The sequence below is a fragment of the Portunus trituberculatus genome, chromosome 48, assembly GCF_017591435.1.
Source record: "Portunus trituberculatus isolate SZX2019 chromosome 48, ASM1759143v1, whole genome shotgun sequence".
NCBI lineage: Eukaryota > Metazoa > Arthropoda > Malacostraca > Decapoda > Portunidae > Portunus > Portunus trituberculatus.
The window spans coordinates 3047446-3073072 of NC_059302.1; the positions used below are offsets into that span (position 1 = coordinate 3047446).

Below are 25627 nucleotides of genomic sequence, written 5' to 3' on the forward strand. Positions count from 1 at the left end.
GAGCCCGGTAGCTCAGTGGTTAGAGCGCTGGCTTCACAAGTCAGAGGACCAGGGTTCGATTCCCTGGCCGGGTAGAGATATTTGGGTGTGTCTCCTTTCACGTGTAGCCCCTGTTCACCTAGCAGTGAGTAGGTACGGGATGTAAATCGAGGAGTTGTGACCTTGTTGTCCCGGTGCACACTGTGATGTGTGCCTGGTCTCAGGCCTATCCGAAGATCGAAAATAATGAGCTCTGAGCTCGTTCCGTAGGGTAACGTCTGGCTGTCTCGTCAGAGACTGCAGCAGATCAAACAGTGAATCTCCGTGTATATTTCAGAATAGTTCTTCACTCTGTAAATACTAATGTCATTTTTTTTTTCACGTATTGCGATGTTATTCATTGTGATACGTCTATTATCAATTCATTTTTACAGCTGTTTAGCGTCACATACAGGTGTCTTTATCCATCATAAGGGACTACGACTAAAATTATCTATTATAACATCACATGTGTCATTGCCATCTCATCGACTGCCTTTACTCACACACACACACTTCCATAGAATTGGAAAGTTCACAGGAGAAGGTATGAGGCCAATAAGAATCAAACTTAAGTCACAAAAGGATGTAGATGAATTTGTGGAGAAGTCATGGAGGCTAGCCCAGCAGGAAACAACAAGGAAGATTTGGTTGAGAAGAGATCTCGGTGAAAAGGAAAGAGAAATGTTAAATGAGTTGAGAAAGGAGGCTTTGAAAAAAAATGAAGAGAGGACAGAAGAGGAGAAGAAAGTTTTTCTGGAGAATCTTGGTTATGAGACTGAGGAAGTGGTTCATAACCCAGAAAAGTACAGCAAGAAAGGACTAAAGAAACTTACGTATGAGCGGAATGTAATGTATTCCAACATAAATGGAGTGATATCGGGATTTTAGAACTCAACGATTACTTGAGGACAAGAACCCAGATATTGTGGGTCTTACTGAAACAAAACTGAGAGAGGAGAAGACCTGATGATGGTTGGAGAAGGAAATATAATGTTTGGAAAAGAAATAGAGTAGGTAAGATGGGAGGAGGAGTGATGTTGCTGGTTAAAAAGATATAAAGGTGGATCAAGTGAAAGAAGGTATGGGAAAGGCAGAAGTGCTAAAGATCAGAGCAGAAACTAATGAAGGAAAAAGAGGCACTACATAGTGGTGTACGTACCACCTAAGACAAATGCATGGTCAGTACAGGAATATGAAGAAATGATAAGTGATACAGGAACATGTCTGGAAGAAATGTTGGGTGGCTGTGAACGAACTATAATGATGGGAGATTTTAATTGTAAAGAGGTGTGTTGGGAGGACTGGTCAATGGAAGGATCAGAGACAACATGGGAAATACACTATTGACACTGGCAATGGAAAATGTGTTAACTCAGTGGGTCAAAGAAGATACTAGGTTTGGAGGAGAGGGAGCATCGTCAAGACTGGACTTGGTCTTTAGTACAGAGCCAATGGTCATTGAGGAGATGAGGGTGGAGTGCCCTTTAGCAAGAGTGATCATGCAGTTTTGGAGTTCAAGGTGATAGATGAAGAGAAATCTAGAAGAAATGAAGAATATAAAGTGGGAAGATGGAATTATGCCAAGACAGATTTTGGAAACCTAAAGAAATTCTTTCAAGAGACAAATTGGATGAAATTCAAGAGTGCTAAGGAGCAAATGAAAAGTGGAAGGAATTTATAAAAATATACAAAGAAGGTGAGAAAAATTTGTACCAATAAGACAACATAGAGAAGTTGGAAAGCAGGACTGGTTTAACGATAGATGTGAAAAGGCTAGAACAAGAAAAGAGGATGCATGGAAGAGGTGGAGAAGGAAAAGACGGATTAAGCAGTGGGAAAGTTACAAAAGAGCAAGAAATGAATATGTGTTGATTAGAAGAGAAGAAAGAAAGAAACAAGAAAAGGATATAATTGATAAATGTAAAGACCAACCAAGGCTTTTTACAGACATGTGAACAACAACATCAAAAATAGAAAAGTATTGAAAGTTTAGAAGTAAATGGAGTATGCAGTGAGGATCCCAGGAAATGGCAGAGGCTATGAATGGATGCTTTCGGAAGGTATTCACAAAGGAGACTGCTTTTGACAAACCACTGGTAATGGAACAGAAAGGGATTATGAAGGAGTTTCAAGTAACTGTGGAGGAGATCAAGAATATGATGGGGAGTTTAGAAGTGAGAAAAGCTGTGGGACCTGATGGGGTATCAGGATGGATTTTAAGAGAATGCAGGGAGCAACTGGCAGAAAAAGTTTGTGAAGTAATTGATGCCTCATTAAGGGAAGGTGTAGTGCCCCAAGACTGGAAAAGAGCTAACATTGTCCCAATCTATAAATCAGGTAACAAGAGAGACCCATTGAACTATAGACCAGTGTCACTTACAAGTGTGGTAGCTAAGATGTGTGAGAGGGTGGTGAAGAATAGATGGACAGACTTCTTGGAGAAAAATGACATACTTTGTGAGTGTCAATTTGGTTTTAGAAAAGGGCGTTCATGCACGACAAACCTGATATGTTACTATTCGAGGGTGATAGATGTAATACAGGAAAGAGATGGTTGGGCTGATGGAATATATCTGGATTTAAAAAGGCCTTTGATAAGGTACCACACGGAGACTGATCTGGAAACTTGAAATGGTAGGAGGAGTGCATGGCAGTTTACTAAAATGGATGGAAGACTTTTGGTAGGAAGAGAAATGAGAACAATAATTAAGGACAGACCATCAGAATGGGGCTTGGTGGAGAGTGGAGTTCCACAGGGATCAGTGTTGGCACCAGTAATGTTCGCGGTCTACATAAATGACATGGTGGATGGGGTGTCCAGTTATGTGAGCCTATTTGCAGACGATGCAAAATTGTTAAGAAAAGTGAGATGTGACAAAGATTGCGAACTACTCCAGGAAGACTTGGACAGAATATGGAAATGGAGCTGTACATGGCAAATGGAGTTCAACACGACAAAATGCAAGAAATTAGAGTTTGGCAAGAGTGAAAGAAGAATCAGGAGTATGTACAAGATAGGAAATGAAGACATAAAACCAGTCATGAAGAAAAAGACCTTGGGGTGACAATTACCAATGACCTATCGCCAGAGAGACATATAAACAAAATAATTGGAGAAGTATTGAACTTATTGAGGAACATAAGAGTGGCGTTCGTATATTTAGATGAAGAAATGATGAAGAAAATAATTACTGCAATGATAAGACCGAGGCTTGAATATGCAACAATACAGTGGGCTCGAACTTAAAGAAACACATAAGGAAACTAGAGAAAGTACAGAGGGCTGCAACAAAAATGGTGCCTGACTTAAGAGATTTGACTTATGAAGACAGACTGAACAGAATGCAACTTCCGACCCTGGAAAACAGAAGAAAGGGAGACCTGATAGCAATATACAGAGTGATGATTGGCATGGAAAAATGGATAGGGAAGATCTGTGTATGTGGAATGAAAGAATGTCGAGAGGGCATGGGAAAAAACTAAAAATGGCCACTTATAGGAGAGATGTGAAAAAATATAGCTTCCCTCATAGAAGGGTGGAAGCATGGAATAGTTTAGACGTGGAAGTGGTCAACGCAAGGAATATTCATGATTTTAAGAAAAAGCTGGACATTAGTAGATATGGAGACGGGACAGTACGAGCATAGCTCTTTTCCCGTATGTTACAATTAGGTAAATACACACACAGAGAGAGAGAGAGAGAGAGAGCGGGGGGGTAGATTATTACATTGTTTTACTCTTGCGTTTTAACTGCCAAGAAAGAGTAAGAACTATGGAAAGGGAAGTTATTATTGAGTGAGGCAGGTGGATGTAACAGATAAAGGTCTGCGAGAAATGGGAATTTAGGCAAGGAAGAGTATACATTACAAAAATTTTACCGATGATATACTAATGAGGAAAATATGGAGATACATGCTACATTCATGGATCTATTGAGGAAATCTTGCCATGGGCTATATAGGGAAATCCTCCTCGACTTCTAAAACACATGATGTACGTCACTTTTTGGAAGGTATGCCTGCAGGCGAAACCTCAGGATACCTCAGGATGAGTATGACATTTGTAGGAAGAATGCACAATGGGGAAATCAGAATTGAGAACAAAAGACAAGTTCAAGCATCTGGGAACTGACATGAAGATGGATGTAGAAATGCATTGGTTGTAGGCGTTATGGGATAGGTCTATGAATATAAATAAGTTTAAGGAACAGTATGTTCCTGTCAACATTCAAATAGGAATAAAAGACGATTTAGAATCAGACGTGGCTCTCTAGTTACTGGTACAGAGGAGAGAGAGAGAGAAAGAGAGAGAGAGAGAGAGAGAACCTGCTTGGGAAACAACAATAGTAGCAAAGTTCTCACACAGCCCTGAAATGAAAGACTGCCATCTGGAAACTGAGGGGTCTGGCAACAATGCAATAGCCAAAGTGATTGCTGGTCCTTAAGCCTGCAATTGTCTTTATGCCAATACAAAGATGCAAGCAGTGAAGTAAAAACAGACAAAAAATTATCAGCTTTATTTGTAATACACCTTATAGATGTAGAAATATAACACCCTGACTGGATTATCTTGCCTGTATCTAAGTGTAAGCATGGTTATATAAAAAAAAAAAAAAAAAAAAAAAAAAAAAAAAGTAATAATAATAATAAAACAAAAATAAATAATAATAATAAAAAAAAAAAAAAAGCATTACAATAATTTGTATATGAATGTAGGAATGAAAGTCCGCGCCTGCCTATGAATGTGAATAGATCCGATGAGTAAAGAGGACGGAAGACTCAAGAGTCGCTTTCATCAATCTTTGGAGCAAGGAAGTACTGGATGTGGCCGAGGTCTTGGATCGTGTACTCCACCACCAAGGGGACGTCGAGGGACATGGACAGGGAAACCTGAGATGATAAATCATGGAGATCAGTCAAAGGAGTGGCATCCTAACAGAATATTTGTAGAGATTTCTACCATGATGAGAGAGAGAGAGAGAGAGAGAGAGAGAGAGAGAGAGAGAGAGAGAGAGAGAGAGAGAGAGAGAGAGAGAGAGACTTTCCTGGCTAATAATATATATTCAAGAGAAATCTGCATACAGTATTCAGATTAAGAACATTACATAAACAAAAAAGTAAATGAAAATTCCACCTAAGGTTTCGCCATGAAGATGAAGGATTATCTGTTATTTGGTTGGACACAAAGATGCAATGAAATACCCTTGTAGTCCACAAAAAAAAAAAAAAAAAAAAAAAAAAAAAAGTATGCATTCCACCCACCTGTGTGGAAAGTGGAGTGGCCTTGATGAACATGTTAAGGTAGTGACAGCTGAAGGTTAAGGTCACAGGCTCCTGCAAGTCAATGATCACTGCATCCTCCTTGTCGACTGATGCCGTCTGTGCCAGCTGCAGATACAAGACATACATATAACAAATGACGGAAACTGAATGTGAATCTGATATGAATCTAGGGAAATAAAAGACGAAGTCTGCAAGGAAAGAAGTGGTGTATGATTCTAGTTTCCCTTGTAGCAAAGTGTGTATATGGTAAGGAGCCATGAAAAGGTTACAAAAGAATAAAAATGGAAGTGAGAGAGTCAGCCATGAAAAGGTTATGGGAGGATAGAGTGGAAGTGACAGGCCCTGAGGATATATTTGCAAATAGTGCTTTACAAACAGTGTACTGGATGGACAGAACTGAGGATTATGAAAGGTAGGCATGTCAGAGGATCCAGTGCCAATGCAAGTGCTGTAAATTAATGAGAGGTAAATTGGATAAAAATGAGCAGCCCAAACAGAATGGCTATGTTGACAAGGAGTAAGGAGTTTGACGTATGAATGAAGTTTTAGTAGAGGCCAAGGAGCTGAAATAAACAATAAGGGGATATTTGAATATTCTGCTACAGGCACCCTGTTGAGATGCTGCCTGAAGTGAGGTGTCAGCAATACATAAAGCATAGAGAATGGGGGAAAGAGAGGGAAAAAAAAAGCTACTTCACTATTACAAAATGAGTCAGGTGAAAATAAGGCATTTGTGAACAATGGACAATACATTTAATAGACATGAAAACTTCAATCTTAAGACCATTCTTTCATTACCAAATTTAACCTTAGAACCAACATGACACAAGAACAAAGCCATACCTTAATATTAGCAGTTCCAATATCACCAGCTGCATAAAACTTAATACCCTCCTTAGTGCAAGCAATGCATATGCTCTCTCCAAAATTGCTAAGATCTCTGCAAATGCGGGCAAACTCTGCAGAGGGCATCTTAACCACACAGGCGTATTGTGTTTCCTGGGGACAAGAGACATCAAACAATTAGAAATTTCAAAATGAATAACACTGCAGTGCCTCATTGGTCAGTGGTTTATGTAGCATCAATATATTACTGGCTAAAACAACCAATGTGTTGTCAGTAACAAGCAGGCCACCTACCGGAATGCCGAGGTGCTCCTGGTCAAGGTTCATCAGCTTCATCACATAGTCTGACACCTTCTCCTGGTTGGCTGATTCAAACATAAATGTGACAGTGTCTGCATTGTCCTGTGCCTTCATGGTGATGATGTCATCGTTGGCAGCACACTTCAGGATCTTGGACATGCTGGAAAGTGGCATTAAGTCAATATGTTAAAGCAAGCACAGCTGGGCGCGACTAATTTTTCAGGAGGAAGTTTGACTTTGCCAGCAGCTCTGGTGCAACTACAACTTTGCCACTGTTTTTGGTGTCCACAGTGTGACTTGCAGCCCCCCCCTTTTTTTTTTTTTTACCAGTGCAACTGCTAAACTACAATGTACACTTCAGCACAAATTGGGCTATTTGCTTTATTTTTTTTATATACTACTTTTCTGACTGCCTCATCACAGCAATAAGGGATGGCCAACTAGGTGAGTCAATAATCTTTACAAGGCAAAGAAATGCCTTTAGCATTATTTTTTCAGGTAAAACACAGCCTAAACTAATATCTACAGATCATCCTCCTATTCCTCCATGTCCTCCTGGCCCATCTTCTTTTTCAGAAGGTCCATATTCCCTTTGAGAAACAAGTGCCTCAAAGTTGCCCTCACGTTGTCACAAGGTATAGCACAGTCTAAGACATTCTTAACTGACAAGACAAGTTTAAAACATGGTTCATGCCTGAAAAGTGTATGTAAGTTTACTAATTTATAATAAACTAAGGAGATAACCTTTTTTTTTTTTTTGGTTCATTTAAGTAGTTTCATGTGTCAGTCTCATAATGTGAAGAATTTAATTTAACATAATAAGTTGTAAATCAGCTAAAGATAAAGTTAGCTGTTACTAACTCATATTTGACATTTCTACACAAATCAGGCTTAACAGCCACAACAAAGAAAATAAAAAAAAAGTCGTCTTTATTTCTGTTTTACATCTCACCAAGAATTACTCTAAAGGCCAATCGCGCTATTGTAAGTTATCAAACAACAAAACTAGACAAAGCTATTATCAATGGGCATTCCTAAGCGGGAGCCCCCGAGCCACCTCCGCCTGACCTTGAGATACAGGGTTCAGTGGCACCCCAATCTCCAGGTCCCTTTGTGTCCTCCACAGTAACAATGTACTGGTGGTAGGATATGAAATGCATCCTGGAACTTCAACATGGTAAAAACATGGAACAAACATCACTTCGTCCACCCCGCCATCCCCCCATCCCACACCCATACCTAATATGACGACACTCACAGGCCACAACCCTATTGGTGTTGCACTTATCCCAAAAAACAAACGATAAAAACACATAGCGATACAATATCACAGTTTAACACGGGTAAGCTGATAAGTCTAATTAAAAATAGAGGGGCACTTCAGGGGGCGCCTTCCCAGCCCGACATACAACATGGTAAACCAGCTCAGTGGCTCACCTGCTCAGATCCATGCCCATGATAAGGTTCCTGTCACATCTGTACTTGTCGAAGCCCTCCGCCTTCAGGTTCACAGACACAAGGGACACGTGAGAGTTGTCCATGGCCTGCAGTTGGATGCCTGAGTCTGCACAGTCCCATGATGCCTGCTTCAGGAGGTCCTTGATGGCGTCCAGCACGTTCTTGAGCAGGCTTCCCTTGACGAGACGAGCTTCAAACATCTTGGCTAGGGTTTGGATACAGCAATCACCACGGACAGGGACGAGAATAATGCTAATATCACAGCGCTATTTGGTTCCGCCCGAGTTTGACGTCAGCTCCGCTTGGTCTACATGTCTTCGCGCGTTTTCTACACAGACCACAGGCAAATTTCGCGGGAACTTCTCCCATTGGCTGATTTTTCCGTCCTCTTCTCCGATTGGTGTTTGGATCGCCTAGTGATGAAATTATTTTCTTACAAAACATGCAGCAATAATCATAGAATTATAACATATCCCATAACATAATACACATATTGTTATCATATCAATAATTGATATTATATACTAATAGAAATTTGTCCAATAATCTGGTGAAACGACCTCTTTTCGCCTTAGCAACAGTTCTGAAAGCTGATGTTTTGTACGGATACAACCTCATGATGTGTCAGATAGTATTTGATTAATTAATTCTAGGGATAAGATAATGACATCATGGTTAGATTATGAGGATGAATTTATTGATTGAATCACAATACTACACAAAAATGATTTATGTAGTAGTGTTTAGCAGGGCACACTATAGGTCCTCGCTTGGGAATATTGTGGCGCGAGTTCAATATGGCGAAGCTGCCAGTCGTCTGCTCGCTTCAGATCTGGCGAGTCGGGCAGGCAGGCAGGTCCTGGCAGTGCCGTGTTGTCTTGTGAGGGGCCAGTGAACGAGGCCTAAGTTTTACTTGTCTTCGCGTGGGACAGTCATTTCTACATACACCAGTCATGTCGATTTCGACTGTTAAGCTAAACCGAACTGACGGGACCCCTTGGGGCTTCAGGCTGCAGGGTGGCAAAGACTTTGCTACACCTCTCTGTGTCCAGAAGGTGAGGACTTACAGAGTTGATAACAGTGCAACATCCTCAAGTAACACCGTCAACTATAACCACCATTAGGCCCACCTCTAATCAAACCATTAGTGCTACAATCATATGCTTTGGTCACAATGCTGCCGGGAGCGAGACTGCTAACACTTCATTTAACCTAATTCATTGACGCTTGTCTATATTGAAAGGCTCCGTCACGCTAAAAACAAAGGCGCGCTATCAGCGAGTCGAGGGTATGAATGTCCTTTTGTGACGCTACGAGCTTCGGCGATACGAAATGATTGGCAATGCAGTTTAAATCCTTCGCGCCCTTTAACTTCCCTCACGCCGACCTTTAACAACCGCCCCCCCCCCACCAGGATAGTAATGATAGATCAGGTGTGGTGGTGCCGGTAATGGTGATGGTGACACTGTTGTTGGTGTTGTTAGTGGTGGTGGTGGTGGTGGTGACACGCTGGTTATCTAATCTAACGTAACAACAGACGACGGGTTACAGACAGGCTTCTCTCTCTCTCTCTCTCTCTTTCAGGAAATACTTTGATCACCATTAAAATATTTCCTTTCATTCCTGACCGCACCAGACAGACAGAGGCAGACAGATAGACAGACAGACAGGACAAGCGGACAGATAGCGAGGACGCGAGGAAACATACTTGAACAAAAAGAAATGTATGTTATGTACTTCCACGTGGAGAAAGAGATTGAGATAGGACTAAGTAATGATGGATGGGGGTGAAAGATGGAGGTAGGAGATACAGACGAGGACCAAGAATAGATAAACAAACAGATAAACAGACAGACAGAGAGGTGAGTAACAGAAAACAATAGAAAATACGAAGATAATTGTATAAAAAGAAATGCAGACAAAAACACATAAATAAATCAATAAAAACACGAAACAGAGACAAGGACAAACTGAATAATAGTAAAGAAGGAAAGAGAAAGAGGAAAGTAGATGCAAGGCCACTGATGCGCCAAATAATTAAAGACTGTGGTTTGTTGTCCAGTTAATGAAGTAGAAGTTAGAAATTAAGTGCTCTAACTGCTTCTCTGACTGACAGTAGTGGAAAGGGCGAAGGAAAGTGAGTTCGTAAGATAATATTGTTTTGTGTGTGTGTGTGTGTGTGTGTGTGTGTGTGTGTGTGTAAAATTAGACGTGATATCAGGCTAACGCTAGACTTGTGTAAACTAAATGCCTTCCTTTCTCTCTCTCTCTCTCTCTCTCTCTCTCTCTCTCTCTCTCTCTCTCTCTCTCTCTTGTAAAATCATAGAAAGTAATTTGTTCAGATGTGCTAAATTCTCTCTCTCTCTCTCTCTCTCTCTCTCTCTCTCCGAATAAGGTTAGGTGTGCGGGCGTGCGAAACTGTATACCTACTCTCGATTAAAACCCTCGCCTTGGGATAATGGCTGGTTGTTGTATTTATAAACCACCACGACCATTCATGCCGGATTTGCCTCCTTTCATTTCCTCATTAGCAGTCACGATTGGTCTTTAAATTTACGAGGTTCTGACTAACCACCACAACCACCACCACTACCACTACTGCTACTACTACCATTACTAATACTCTTCCTGCTACTATTACTTTTACTCCTGCTACTATTGTCGTGGTTATATCTAAGTGTGTTTTGTTCATTAATTATTTATTTTCATTGTTTTCTAGTAACTTTCTGGACATTGCTTGTAGTGGTTCGCCTGATACAAGTTTATTTCTCGTTATATTTGCTCCCCCACCACATCTGGCTATTTATATCTTTAGCTTCTGTTTGCTGTTGTTGATGTTGTTGTTGTTGTTGTTTACTGTGACGTATTGAGTTTGCAGTGTATAATTGTAGGTAAGGGAAGCTTACGTAAATAAATGATGACGATGGTGAGGGTGTGTGAGATGTGCTAGGTCACACACACACACACACACACACAGAGAGAGAGAGAGAGAGAGAGAGAGAGAGAGAGAGAGAGAGAGAGAGAGAGAGAGAGAGAGAGAGAGAGAGAGAGAGAGAGAGAGAGAGAGAGAGAGAGAGAGAGACGTGGTTCATGATCTTTACGCCATAATTTCAAATCTAGCGGGTCACACACTTCATCTTATTCATCGTTATGTTTATGCCAGCCTTCCACCGCCAACACCCTTCGCCTCCACTTGCCCTTCCCTGCGCCACACCCATCCACCTGTTTTACTATCTCCAATCTCTTCGTGTGGATGGAACTAAATACCTCATGATGTGTTACTTGAATGTGTGTGTGTGTGTGTGTGTGTGTGTGTGTGTGTGTGTGTGTGTGTGTGTGTGTGTGTGTGTGTATCCGGGTGTATATCAGCACTAAATCCACACACTAAGCAATCCATGTCTTATCTTTCAGTAGTATACCAGTTAATACCGTCCTTTGGTTAATAATAATAATAATAATAATGATAATAAACAGTGACAGCGTGTAATGCCTCCCTGCAGCACGCCAGCCTGATGAAATAATGAGAGGGTTATCGGACCAAACTATTGTGCTATCAGTAATGGGCACACTCTGAAACTACTATATTCCCTTGCTGTGTGTGTGTGTGTGTGTGTGTGTGTGTGTGTGTGTGTGTGTGTGTGTGTGTGTGTGTGTGTGTTTCTCTTTCGTAACCTCAACTTTAATATTTCTTCATATTAGTTTCAAGAGTCGAATATCAAACCACTTGAAGAATTAAGATCGTTACTTTTTTTCTTTTTTATTTTCATGCAACAGCAACTGCAACACTTCTCTTTAATTAATCAGTAGTTGATACGTTCACCTAACACAAGTTTCTCAACATCCTTTGCATCAAGAACACAGAGTAATACATGTAGTAAAAGGTAGCGGGTAGTACAACACCCCTATGCATTCCACCACCAACCACCTCCACCTCTCTCCACTCTCTCCACGCCACTAAGCAAAAAGTGCGCAAGGTACAGTTAAATCAACACACACAGCGACGCACGATTTAAAAACCCCTTGAGTGGCATGATGGCCCTTGGGGAGGAAGGCGGGAGGGATGAAGAGGTTAGGTGAGTGATGGTAGGTGGTGGGGAGGACCTGCCACTGTGAGCAAGCACGTGGGAAAGTGACGGTGGTGGTTCTCTCCGCCTCGGGAACTTTCTCTCGGCCATCCACTGGGGGTGTCCGGGACGAGGCACACTGGGAGAGGTGATGGGGACACAGCCACACGTCACTCTCATGAAAGGCGCCATCAGTACGTCAAGGCTCCGCTATACTTGTATGTGTGTCGTCCTCAGGCCAGACTATCTTATCAAGCTATTTCAAGGGCACCATGCGCTGGATTCTTCCGTGCCCACCAGTGTTTAATTTAATCATCATCATCAGCCTCCATGATTCAACTGCAGGACAAAGGCTCTCCCCGGCAGCTTTCTCCAGTCATGCCTCCCTTCCACCTCCTCGCATCTGTATTTCAGGCCAGTCTAGCGAAAGACGTGTCATCTCTCCACTCATCTGCTTTTATCTAATCATTTATCGAGAAATTCCAACAATTTTTCCGATTGCCTCACGTCAGAAGCACGCCCCGTCATGAAGGTATTGCGTCGCTCACCAAACACCCGGGGCGGGGCGGGAAGGTGTTTACATGCTGTGCTGGTAGAGGATGTCGAGGTGCGGGAATACCATTACCAGCTTGTCATTAATAAGTACTCAAGAATTAAACGCTCCCACTCCCCCCCTTCTCCCCCGACCTTCACACCACTTCACCCTGCCGCGTGCCTACACACAGACGAGCATGTCACGGAGAGGGATGAGTCTGGCAGAGCTGAGTGAGAGTGGACGTGTGGCGAGGTGCATGATGGGACTATGTTCCTAAACACTTCTGGGCCACACGTCTACTATTTTCTTAGCCTCTAAAGGAGATTGTGTAGGTTTTTAATGATGTTTTCATAGTTCTAATGACGGATTAACAAGACTTTCACATAATTAACACGAGAAACACCCTTGAGAACTAAGCTAATCATCTGTGACCTCTGAAAAAAGGCGTGGTGAGAGAGCAAATCGTTTATGAATACTCGTACACACCACACACTGCCGGGCGATCACGTTACTGAGGCTGCGCTGATGAGAAGGATGATGATGGTGGCGGCGGTGGTGGACGTGCTGTGTGGTGTATTGTAGTATGCTGAGAGAACCATCCCTTAATTCTTATCCTACTGTCTATTCACCAAGTATGTCAGGCCAGAGAGGATAGGATTACTTGAGGTTACTGGTGATAAGAAGAGGTGGCCATGTAGAGGATTACCAAGGATAATAAATAGTAACAAGCCACGAGCTCCTCTCTCTCTCTCTAGGCTGACGGCACTATTACGCACACACTGACTGACTGGTGCAGGGTAGGGCAGCACAGTGAGAGGCTGATGGTGTGGCAGGGCGGAAGTTTCATCACTTGTATCTTGTGTCTTGCATAGGTTGGAGAAAATAAGAGGTTGGACAGTAAGAAGAAAAGTTAGTGAGTTAAAAGAAAATAGTAGGATTATATTAAACATTACGCTCATTGTCGAGATTAGCTTTTGTACTCGTAAACTTTTCTGGAGCAAATCGGACATATTCTTTTTCGTTTTTTTTTTTTGTTTACTAGTTTGTTATTCTTTTTATATCCATTTGTTTACTTTATACGTGGCACGGTTTGACATGTTCTCTTTTTTTGTAAGGTAGATTCACAAAATTCCACGAGTGACACGCTGCCTGTTCACTGTTCAGCTTTGGTCAACAATGCCTCACACGCCGAACAGTGGTCACCCTTAGGAGAAAGCACTGTCCCCACCCCCCCACCCCAGCCCACACTCAAGCACCCAACCCTTGCACTTCATCTCCTCTGCCCACACACACATTCTCTCTCTCTCTCTCTCTCTCTCTCTCTCTCTCTCTCTCTCTCTCTCTCTCTCTCTCTCTCCTTAGCAACAAGTATGCCTCCTTATCCTCAGTGACTTACGCTCTCTTCTTCTTCTTCTTCTTCTTCTTCCTCTTCTTCCTCCTCCTCCTCCTCCTCCTCCTCCCCTCATATCTACAAGTAATAATCATACCTTAAAACTGTTTTAGTACAAGTTAAATGTAAAAACAAAAATACAAGACGTAATAAGAAAAAAAAAAATACAACCTCTATGAAAGAAAAAAAAAGTTAAACTGAAAATAGTAAGAAATCAGTCTAAAAAAAGAGACGACCTGTATTATTGAGCGAGTAATTGAAGTAAGACTAGTAGCTGAGATATAATGAACCAATGGTGGTTGGCTTGTTTAGCAATCCTAGACGTGTGAATTAAAGAGGAATTTAATAATCTCCAAGGGCAAAGACCGACCTGCGTTGGCGGGATGAATGCAACTGATCCGCGTCTGGATTACATTACGTGGCGCTCTCATGTTATTAGCGAAGATTTAATCCACCCCTGGGACGGATTGACTCCAGGGCCAGAGGAGGAGTGGGGCGGTGAAGGGCATGGTGTAGACTGTAGAGGTTGAAAGAAGAGGATATGAGGAAACCTAACGTAGATTCTGAGAGTAAGAGACGGAAGCAAGGCTGGATCCTGGGAGTAAGACAGGTTTTAAGACATTTGTCCCAGATTTTTGGCTAACTCTCTTAACCTTTTAGGGAACTGACAATCAAATGGGCCTTTTCTTTTTTACTTTTTGTTACCCTTTGCCAGCTTCCCCTACTCCATAAAAAAAAAAAAGAGACGGAAGCAAGGCGGGATCCTGGGAGTAAGACAGAGGTTTCAAGACGTTTGTCCCAGATTTTTGGCTAACTCTCTTAACCTTTTAGGGAACTGACAATCAAGTGAGCCTTTACTTTTAATTTGTCTCAGTATTGAAGGGGTTAAGTAGTTCAAACGTTAAAAAAGAAATGTGGAATATTACCACACACTTTGAAATTAGAGTAACGAACACCTTAACCACGAATATACTGAGTGTACCAAGTAGTCTAGTAGGAAACGAAAATCTATGCATGTTGAAAAAGTGAAAAAAACGGTGAGAAAGAAAAAAAAAGTGGAAATGATTTTAAAGTTAAGTAAAGCTAAGTAACTGACAGATTCCGAGGTTGTATAAAAGAAAACAATAAAAAATAATAAAAAAATAATGAGGTACGTTTTCCATATCATCACGTTTGTACTGGAGAAACTGTAAACTCACTCTCACTCTCTCTCTCTCTCTCTCTCTCTCTCTCTCTCTCTCTCTCTCTCTCTGACTGTACAAGGAAGCTTACCACTTAATCATGTGCTGTGCTGTTTCCTGAGGGAGATGCTGTTGGTGCTGTTTTGTATTCTGGTTCTTGCTGTTGTTGGTGTTCCTTGTGCTGGTGCTGCGATCTCTCTTGTTGTTGTTGTTGTTGTTGTTGTTGTTGTTGTTGTTGTTGTTGTTGGTGGTGGTGGTGGTGGTGGTGGTGGTGGTGGTACTGGGGCTGTTCTTGGTAATGTTGCTGTCGTTGTTAATGTTACTGCTGCTGTTCTTGTGAATTTTGATGGTATTGCTGTCACGATGGTACTACCACTGCTTTGATAGAAATGAAATCGTTGTTGTGTTTTTTGTTGTTGTTGTTGTTAGTAATGGGGATGTTCTTGGTAGTGCTGTTATCGTTATTAATGTTACTGCTGCTGTTCTTGTGGCTCTTGATGGTATTGGTGTCACGGGAACCTGCCACCACTGCTGATAAATAAAAAGAAAAGAAATCTAGGAGTAGTGTTTTCCCTTTTCTTATTCATTTTCTTTAGCCATGTAGTAGATAAGTCAAAACACCAGTAAAGAGACAAAACTAATTAATCTACCTGGAATACGTAACGAAAAACCAAATGAACGAATACACACACACATAGTTAAAAAAAAAAGGTGATACATTTTGACACCTGCCTATTCTGCCATTACTCTCCTCTCAATAATCCTCGTCCTTCTCACTGCATCCGTCATGTCAGAAAAAAAAGTGACATCCTAACGTGGAAGTGACACCTGCACTATCTCCACACGCGGCAGGTTAATGAAGGAGGGGCAATCAATCCTCTGTCACCTGTCTGGGAGTGACTCAAGGTGTGTGTGTGTGTTTGTGTGTGTGTGTGTGTAAGAGAGAGAGAGAGAGAGAGAGAGAGAGAGAGAGAGAGAGAGAGAGAGAGAGAGAGAGAGAGAGAGAGAGAGAGAGAGAGAGAGAGAGAGAAAATGTGGCATCTGAAGGGTGGTGTGACACAGCTGCATGGTGTGTGTGTGTGTGTGTGTGTGTGTGTGTGTGTGTGTGTGTGTGTGTGTGTGTGTGTGTGTGTGTGTGTGTGTGATTTCGTGAGCTTAGGCGAACAGGTTTCTCTCTCTCTCTCTCTCTCTCTCTCTCTCTCTCTCTCGACAAGATAGCGTGGAGACGCCAGGCACGTGTGCACCCATAGTATCACCGGAAGAGCGAACACACACACACACACACACACACACACACACACACACACACACACACACACACACACACACACACACACACACCGTGTAGTGTAGTGGTTAGCACGCTCGAGTCACAATCGAGAGGGCCGGGTTCGAGTCCCGGTAAGCGGCGAGGCAAATGAGCAAGCCTCTTAATGTGTGGCCCCTGTTCACCTAGCAGTAAATAGGTACGGGATGTAACTCGAGGGGTTGTGGCCTCGCTTTCCCGGTGCGTGGAGTGTGTTGATGTGGTCTCAGTCCTACCCGAAGATCGGTCTATGAGCTCTGAGCTAGCTCCGTAATGGGGAAGACTGGCTGGGTGACCAGCAGGCGACCGAGGTGAATTACACACACACACACACACACACACACACACACACACACACACACACACACACACACACACACACACGTACACCAAACAATGTCCATGTGTGTCTCTGTGTACGTAAATGCAAGTGTGAGGTGATATTTGACTTACATGTGTACGTAAATGACAAATTGAACATAAAAGTAAACGAATCTCTCTCTCTCTCTCTCTCTCTCTCCAAACCGGCCCCTCGCCACGTGTTATCCCCAGAGACGAGGTTACTTCTTGGTGCGAACAATAGAGTAGGTGTTGTTGTTATTATTGTGGTGGTGGAGGAGGAGGAGGAGGAGGAGGAGGAGGAGGAGGAGGAGGAGGAGGAGGAGGAGGAGGAGGAGGAGGAGGAGGTGGTGGTGGTGCTCCTGCTTTCTTTTGTTTTTAATATTGTTTTGTAATTCATCTTCTTTTCTTCGTGTTGATCTTCTTGCTCCTCCTCCTCCTCCTCCTCCTCCTCCTCCTCCACTTCTCCCCTTCCCCTCCTCCTCCCTCAACTGTTTTTCATTAACGTGGCAGCAACTTCATCCTTTATGGCTCGTTATAAGTCGTTAGTTTGAGAAATGCTGTGTGTTGGTACTTTTCAGCCCTCGTTAGAGAGAGAGAGAGAGAGAGAGAGAGAGAGAGAGAGAGAGAGAGAGAGAGAGAGAGAGTGTGCCAGCCTTCACTAACAATATTATGGTTACACACACACACACACACACACACACACCTTCATCTCTCTCTCTCTCTCTCTCTCTCTCTCTCTCTCTCATAACACTCCTTGACCACGACTTACACTAAAACTTCCCCTCTCTTTTCCCCTCTCTGCTAATCTCCCCTTCTCTCCCTCTTCTCTACCTCCCCCTGTTCCTCTTTATCTTACCTCGTCTCCCTCTTCCTTTCCCTCTACAACTTCCCTTCTTCCTTTCCTCCATTTTCTCCTCTACCTCCTCTGCCTTCTCTCTCTTTCCTCCTCCGGCAGCCTCCCCTCGTGCCCTCTCTCTGCCCTCTAGCGGGACGTGGGCGAAACTGGTGCCCTTAGATATTTCTGTACGAGGTGGGTTGACGCCAGTGCTGCTGCCTACCGCCTGCCTTCCTCTCTCTCTCTCTCTCTCTCTCTCTCTCTCTCTCTCTCTCTCTTATCATCTTTAATTTCACTTCCTACTTCACCTTTTCCTTTATAATCCTTTTCTATTTCTCCTTCTTCTTCTTCTCTTCCTCCTTCTTTACAGTCCTTTTCTCTTTCTCCTCCTCCTCCTCCTCCTTTATTTCCGGTATCTTCCTTTTTCTTTGCTTCTTTCTCCTCTTCTTCCCCATTTTTCGATATCCCCTTACATTTTTCCCCTTGACTCCTTCATCTTTCCTATCCCCGTCTTCGAGAGAGAGAGAGAGAGAGAGAGAGAGAGAGAGAGAGAGAGAGAGAGAGAGAGAAGAGAGGAGAGGAGAGAGAGAAAAATATACAAAGTTAATCATGTGCTTGGATAACACAGACATACGCACCTGCACTCCTTTTCCTCCTCTTTCTCCTCCTCCTCCTCCTCCTCCTCCTCCTCCTCCTTGACATTTTTCTTCCTTCACACCTACGTTGGAGGAGTGAGGTAAGAGGAGGGTGAGGGGAGTGGGTAGGGGACAAACACCTCCCTCCTCCCCTTCCACTCGTCAACGTGGGTGGGACAGCGTGTGAGGGGAAATGCCCTTTGGAATATGTAAAAAAAAAAAAAAATAATAAGTTAGTGAGTTTCCTTTCCTGTACTGAAACTTGAGGAAACTGGGAGGAGGAGGAGGAGAGGAGGAGGGAGGGAGGGAGGGGGGGAAGAGGAAATGTTGAGAGGGAATGTATGGAAGAAGAGGAAAGAGAGGGGACAAGGAGGAAAGACGGCGACTGTAACGAAAGAGAAAAACTGAGGATTCTAATGATAATGATGTGGAAGAGAGGAAGAGGAGGAGGAGGAGGAGGAGGAGGAGGAGGAGGAGGAGGAGGAGGAGGAGGAGGAGGAGGAGGAGGAGGAGGAAAAGGGAGAAAAGGGGAAGGAAAAGAACCAGAATTAGAAATCGAGAGAGAGAGAGAGAGAGAGAGAGAGAGAGAGAGAGAGAGAGAGAGAGAGAGAGAGAGAGAGAGAGAGAGAGAGAGAGAGAGAGAGAGAGAGAGAGAGAGAAATTTAAAGCACAGTTTGGTCACAAGCGCTTCCTATCGACAGAAGTGACATTTCTATCGTGTGTGTGTGTGTGTGTGTGTGTGCACCCACTTTTCCTATTCCTGCTGGCGGCGAGGAAGACACGACCACCGGCACCAGAAGACCGTTTTAGCTCTGGCGGCACACACACACACACACACACACACACACACACACACACACACACACCCTTGGCACGCCTCCTCCTCCTCCTCCTTCGTTCTCTTTCTTTTCATCTCCTTTGTATTCGTCTTCTCTCTCTCTTCTGAACTTTTCCTCCAGTTACCCTCAGTTTTCCTTCCCTTTTCCTTTTCGCACTACCACCTCCTTCTCCTCCTCCTCCTCCGTTGTCTTTCCACTGTTGGTTCCTCTTTTCCTTTAACTCTCCTCCTTCTCCTCCTCCTCCTCAGCTGGTTCCTCTAATGGTCTAATCCTTCACCCTTTCCTCCTCGTACCTACGTTTTTATATTTGTTCATTTCCTGTCTGTTCGTCTGTCTTCATACACGACGTGGAATGTGTGTGTGTGTGTGTGTGTGTGTGTGTGTGTGTGTGTGTGTGTGTGTGTGTGTGTGTGTGTGTGGTCCTTACTATAACCACATAATTTTTTTGCTCCTTTTTATTTTGCTTTTAAGTCAGTATTTTTTCATTTGACATTCTATTTTTTCGTACGATCTTGATTTTTCACCGCCATGGTGCTCAATTCTCTCTCTCTCTCTCTCTCTCTCTCTCTCTCTCTCTCTCTCTCTCTCTCTCTTATTTTCTCATCTATTAATATTTTCTTTTCTTGTCTGTGTCATTTCACTTTCTTTATCTTTTCTTCACGTCTTTACTTCGCTTCTACTCTCTCTCTCTCTCTCTCTCTCTCTCTCTCTCTCTCTCTCTCTCACATACCTTGAGCTCGTGTGTGTGTGTGTGTGTGTGTGTGTGTGTGTGTGTGTGTGTGTGTGTGTGTGTGTGTGTGTGTGTGTGTGTGTGTGTGTGTGTGTGTGTGTGAGTGATCGTTTCACTTCATATTTCAGCACATTTATATTTGTGTCTTCACGTTGGGAATTCCTGCAGAAAAAAACATGAACTCTCTCTATTTCTGACAACATTCTTGGGTGGAAAGGAGGAGGAGGAGGAGGAGGAGGAGGAGGAGGAGGAGGAAAGAGATGAGAGGATACACTTGGATTGAAGGAATGACGGAGAAACACACACACACACACACACACACACACACACACACACACACACACACACACACACACACACACACACACACATAAACGAGTGGGCAGTGCAGTAATCGGTGCCAAATCGGGTCCACCAACCATTCATTAGCAGTGTGTCCTTCTCAGCCCCCCCACCAACACCCACCCGTCCCAAAACCGCGCTGCGCCCCTCCTCCCTATTTGGTGCAACCGCGCAGACACTTGATCCCACAACCTAAGCAAAGACCAAACCAAAACATTTCCATCTCTCGCCTCGTCTGTCTTTCATCATCTCCTAAATTATCCTCTCTCTCTCTCTCTCTCTCTCTCTCTCTCTCTCTCTCTCTCTCTGATTTATAAGGTTTACGTAAAGAATATTGTACTTAACTCACTTGTATGTATAATTGTGAGGTTTGTGTTGCGTGTGTGTTTTATTAGCTTATTATTCCTATTAATTGAACGGCATTATTGTCAAGTCTCTCTCTCTCTCTCTCTCTCTCTCTCTCTCTCTCTCTCTCTCTCTCTCTCTCTCTCTCTCTGCTTCCCGTAATGAGTCAGTGCACATTCATTTCCTTATAAAATACGCATGGAAAGTCTCAGTAAGGAATGAATAACGTAGGAGCAAGAAAGTAAGCTTGTAGCACCCCCTCGTCGCGTCACTGCCAGCCTGGAGCGCGAGGAGGAGTAAAACAGCAAAAAACCAGCGTAACCTTAGGCAATGACCTTCTGCTTGCTGTTCCTGCTGGATGAGGAGCGGAGAAAAAGAGAGAAGTGGTACAAATGAGTGGAGAGAGCGAAAGAAAGCGCTTAATTGTGGCAAGAGTTGTAGGATGATTGGGAAGAAAGTATGAATGAAGTGACTAATCCGCTTTTTGTGTCGAGAATGTGCATGAGCGTTGAGTTGTGATGCGGATGTGTGTGTGTGTGTGTGTGTGTGTGTGTGTGTGTGTGTGTGTGTGTGTGTGTGTGTGTGTGTGTGTGTGTGTGTGTGTGTGTGTGTGTGTGTGTGTGTGTGTGTGTGTGTGTGTGTGTATTTGCTACCAGGTGAATGCGAGTAGATGCGAGTAGTTAATTCTTTCACAAGCGTTCATTCGAGAGAGAGAGAGAGAGAGAGAGAGAGAGAGAGAGAGAGAGAGAGAGAGAGAGAGAGAGAGAGAGAGAGAGAGAGAGAGAGAGAGAGAGAGAGAGAGAGACAGACAGACAGACAGACAGAAAGTTGGGGGCGGGGGGGGGCAGCACAATGATACACTTTTAACGTCTAATGTACCGAAACACACGAGCCAGGCAAACATATTTCTAGTTGCAAATTTTCGAGGTTTTGAGGAGTCGTCTTCGTAGGTGTAACTCGCAAAGCAGTGCGTGTACAGACAACCCTTGCCAGACATCCAGCATCCGTTGTACTCCAGGTGAAGATTGTCGTACGTTGACTTCGAGGTACAAGGAAATGCGTATACAGTCCGTTTTTTGAAGGCAGAGATTGCAAGATTGAATAAAGGCACACTTACTTGAATGTTGTGGCGGCGGAACACCTGCCGGCCAACACAAACACTCCCACTTGCTAATATAATGCAAGGGAAATAAATAGGTAAGCAGACGAACATTAAATAGTCAGCTGTGTTTCTGTGAATTTAGATTTATATCACTGTGCAGTTGGTCTGGCAAAACATATAAGCGAGTCCCTACAGTCTCGTATAGCCCCACGCCAAAATACATCACCCGGACCATTAGTCTCGCCAAATTTCCCGCTGCCTGCACGATACAGTCGATTCTGGAGCGCGTGCGCACACACACAAAAAAAACCTATTGTCAGATCTTAAGGGTTTCGAAATTAGTTCCCCCTCCTGACAGCCTTCCAAAAGCTATTAATTGTGGCCCCAGCTGAGCTCACTACAGGTGCGTTGTGGCAGTGTTGGCCTGGCTGCTGAATAGTGTTATGCCCAACTGAGGATGAACAATCTGCTCCAACGAGAATAAGTTATGGGAAGGGAAATATAGCAAGGGTACGAACACCTCCAATGTCCTTACGTGTGGCTGCCACGTGGATAGGGACGATGTCTTGAGATAGAGCCCAGAGGTTAATACACTCATTGGGAACACTTGAGCAAGCAGTAAAGCACCGAGGAAAACAAGCAAAGGGATAAGTAGTAGTGATATCAACGCAGAGGAAAAAAAAGTACCCAGGCTGAGAAAAGTAGATGCGTACATGTTTCAGGGAAGAAGAAATAGTAGTGATATCATTGTGGAGGTCAAGAAACCTGTAGAATGAGTTAGAGAGGCAAGAAGAAGCTAAGAAAAAGAAGCTCAAGGTATTTTTCAGGGAAGAAGATATAGTAGTGAGTTCAGGAGATAGAATTAGAAGATAACAAGACACGCCATGTTACACGGAAGATGAGGTGATGTAGCAATTAACCCTTCAGTGCCATGACCCATTTCCATATTCATTTTGCTTTCTCTTTGGTGACTTTATACAGCTCCAGAAACTTATGTGAGGGATCAAAAGTGAAGACTGTGGCCATTAATCTTCTGACCTCCATAGACCCTTCCTATTGTCAATAAAATGGTCCAGTCGTTCACAAAACTCAGGTAAAAATGTATCCCAGTATTGAAGGGTTAAGGTGAAGTGGACAAAACAGCCTAGAAAACAAACACTGACATAATAAAGATACGTCATTATCAAACGTGTAATCACAAGCATCAAAGGATATGTTACAGGGAGAGGGAAATGGTTCGGCAAGTAAGTGGAGGATAAAAGAGCAAAATAGTGCATAAAAACTATCCACAGACTTCTTAGACCATGCTGCGAGTGAGAAGAAATGATAGTCTGTTAGGGAGCGGCGAAGAGACAAACTACAGACTAATCGCTGGCATGTGCAGGACGGAACCATTCGTCATGCAGGACAGCGTGGCACGTACCACGAGTCGTAGACAATTATGGTGCAGAGGCGAACAGCAAATCATAGGAGGGAAGAACAAACGGTAGGAAACCAAATAGAAACAATAGTAAACTATAAAAACCACAATAGACGAGACATTAGGACGTGCTGCTGCCTCACTTAGAAATTATATAAATAATAAACGACGTGCAAGGTGACGGACGAGCAAGGACGTTGCCTTGAGGAGTCCATGACAGAAGAAAAAGACTCAAAGAGGGGCGCGAGGGAGGGGTAGGGAGGGCAGGGCAAAGGAGCTCTCTATACCACCACCTATTCCTCTTCCGACTTGGCTATATTAAGACTTATTCCTTAAGTTGGGCGGCCCTATCGTGTGTTGGAAAGGAGCCATGGGGCGGCGAGGGTCCGGGGATGGGGTGGGGTTGGGCTGTGTCCCACCCACGCCCACACAAGGCCACTCAGACTGGGGTAAACGGTGCCCCAGTCCAACTCCCACAATCCAGCCGCTCACCACCACACCCATGACCCCACCTCACCCCGCCCCGCCCCGCCCCGCCTGTCCCGCCCACGACATGCCTGTCTCATGCCAAGTCCATGGCCAAGGACAATTCAGTGCACTTCCCTTTCCCCACACGATATCCCCGCACACTCAGTTTAAACACCCTGCACCACACCACGCCCACACCACCCTCCGATCTATCACCGCACGTGCACACCCTCACAATTTCACCTATTACTCACCTACTCCCAGGATAAAACACCTCCTGACTTTCTATCCCCGCGCTCCCTCATCCTCCTCCTCCTCCATGCCTTTCCGACAGCGTTAGATATAAAATGAAACCGCAAGAATAGACTCAGCAAACCCTGGCGGTGTCAAGGCGGTCTGGGGGAAAAATCGAGGCAGGAATGTGCTAATTATTCTCCAGACACCACGCCAAGTTTGCTGCTGCTGCTGCTGGTGCTGCTGCCTTGGGGTTTTAGTCACGATGGGAGAGAGAGAGAGAGAGAGAGAGAGAGAGAGAGAGAGAGAGAGAGAGAGAGAGAGAGAGAGAGAGAGAGAGAGAGAGAGAGAGGGGGAGGGAGCAGAGACAGACAGACAGACAGACAGACAGACAGACAGACAGACAGACAGACAGACAGGGAAGGAGGGAAGGACGATGTGTAAAAACAGTGAAAAGTTGAATAAAAGACTGAGTAAGAATTGGGAGGGTAACAAGAAAGAAAAGAAGGAATGGAAGAAAATAGAAGAAAGAATGAGAGAGAGAGAGAGAGAGAGAGAGAGAGAGAGAGAGAGAGAGAGAGAGACTTTAAACAAATAAGCGGCTGCTCGTAGATAAGCAGGGGCGCGAGGGGCGGGTCGTGTAGCTGTAGTCTAGACGCACAACAAAGACCAACTAACACAAACATTAACTCAAAAACAGTGTGTGAATTGCTCCTTGATGGTTTGCATGGCTAGTGTTTATCTATCGGGACTCTTGATGAACGTGCACGATGAAAATTATGATAGATCGTGTCTGTTGCTATTAGTGTTGTTATCATCATTAGTAATAGTAGTGTTTTATGATTTGTTGCACCGTTTCATTGGTATTATTTTTGTTATGGTTGTTGTTGTTGTTATCATTATTATTATTGTTATTATTATTATTATTATTATTATTATTATTATTATTATTATTATTACTACTACTACTACTATCACTACTATTATTATTACTACTACTATTACTACTACTACTACTACTACTACTACTACTACTACTGCTACTACTACTGGTACTACTATCACCACACTACTACTACTACTACTACTACTACTACTACTACTACTACTACTACTACTGCTACTGCTACTGCTACTACTACTACTACTACTACTACTACTACTACTACTACCACTACCATATCACCATTACCATTTAAAACAATTTTCAAGACAACCTCTACAATATCTACGTAGCTGTAACATATTTTCACATTATCTATTTTACTATTTTTTTTTCTCTTCTCTCTTCACAGGTGAGTGGTGGAGGAGTATACACACACACACACACACACACACACACACACACACACACACACACACACACACACACGCACACACGTACACGCACAGGTGTTCTCGGCACCCATCAAGGACGTGCAGGCGGTATAAACAGATTCGCTAGTATTTACCTGCCAGGTGCTTCAGACAGGTAAGTCCAGCAACACTGTTATGGATTGGGCTTAGTGAAATACCTGTACGTAATTCTCTCTCTCTCTCTCTCTCTCTCTCTCTCTCTCTCTCTCTCTCTCTCTCTCTCTCTCTCTCTCTCTCTCTCTCTCTCTCTCTCTCGTGTCATGTTTTTTTTTTCCTTCATGTGCGATGAAATTGATAGTGGTGATCGTGTGTGTGTGTGTGTGTGTGTGTCAGTGTCAATGAGTGGGTAGATCTCTCTCTCTCTCTCTCTCTCTCTCTCTCTCTCTCTCTCTCTCTCTCTCTCTCTCTCTCTCTCTCTCTCTCTCTCTCTCTCACACACACACACACACACACACACACACACACACACACACACACACACACACACACACACACACACACTCAAGAAATGCAGTAGACGAATAAACACACACACACACACACACACACACGTACAAAAGAGCTACATTTACGTGCTCTCGTTGCGTGTCGTCATG

General features: G+C 43.5%; 2 protein-coding genes across 27 annotated transcripts in view; one reads left to right on the forward strand and one right to left on the reverse strand.

Annotated features, from left to right (window-relative positions):
- Positions 1–4522: 4522 nt before the first annotated feature.
- Positions 4523–8241, reverse strand: LOC123498790 (proliferating cell nuclear antigen-like). The gene is made up of 5 exons (XM_045246215.1): positions 7887–8241; positions 6444–6609; positions 6147–6302; positions 5283–5408; positions 4523–4910 (listed from the first exon to the last, which is right to left on the reverse strand). Exons 1-5 carry the CDS (start codon positions 8105–8107, stop codon positions 4800–4802), a joined length of 780 nt encoding a protein of 259 aa, XP_045102150.1. The 5' UTR covers positions 8108–8241; the 3' UTR covers positions 4523–4799.
- A 473-nt stretch (positions 8242–8714) lies between these two features.
- The window catches only part of LOC123498573 (PDZ and LIM domain protein Zasp-like), a 113345-nt gene continuing 96432 nt past the window's right edge, over positions 8715–25627 (forward strand). For all 26 annotated transcript variants that reach the window (XM_045245797.1, XM_045245796.1, XM_045245801.1 and 23 more), the window contains exon 1: positions 8715–8962. In XM_045245797.1, coding sequence (XP_045101732.1) covers positions 8861–8962 — 102 coding nt within the window. In that variant the 5' untranslated portion in view covers positions 8715–8860. The remainder of the gene's footprint in view (positions 8963–25627) is intronic.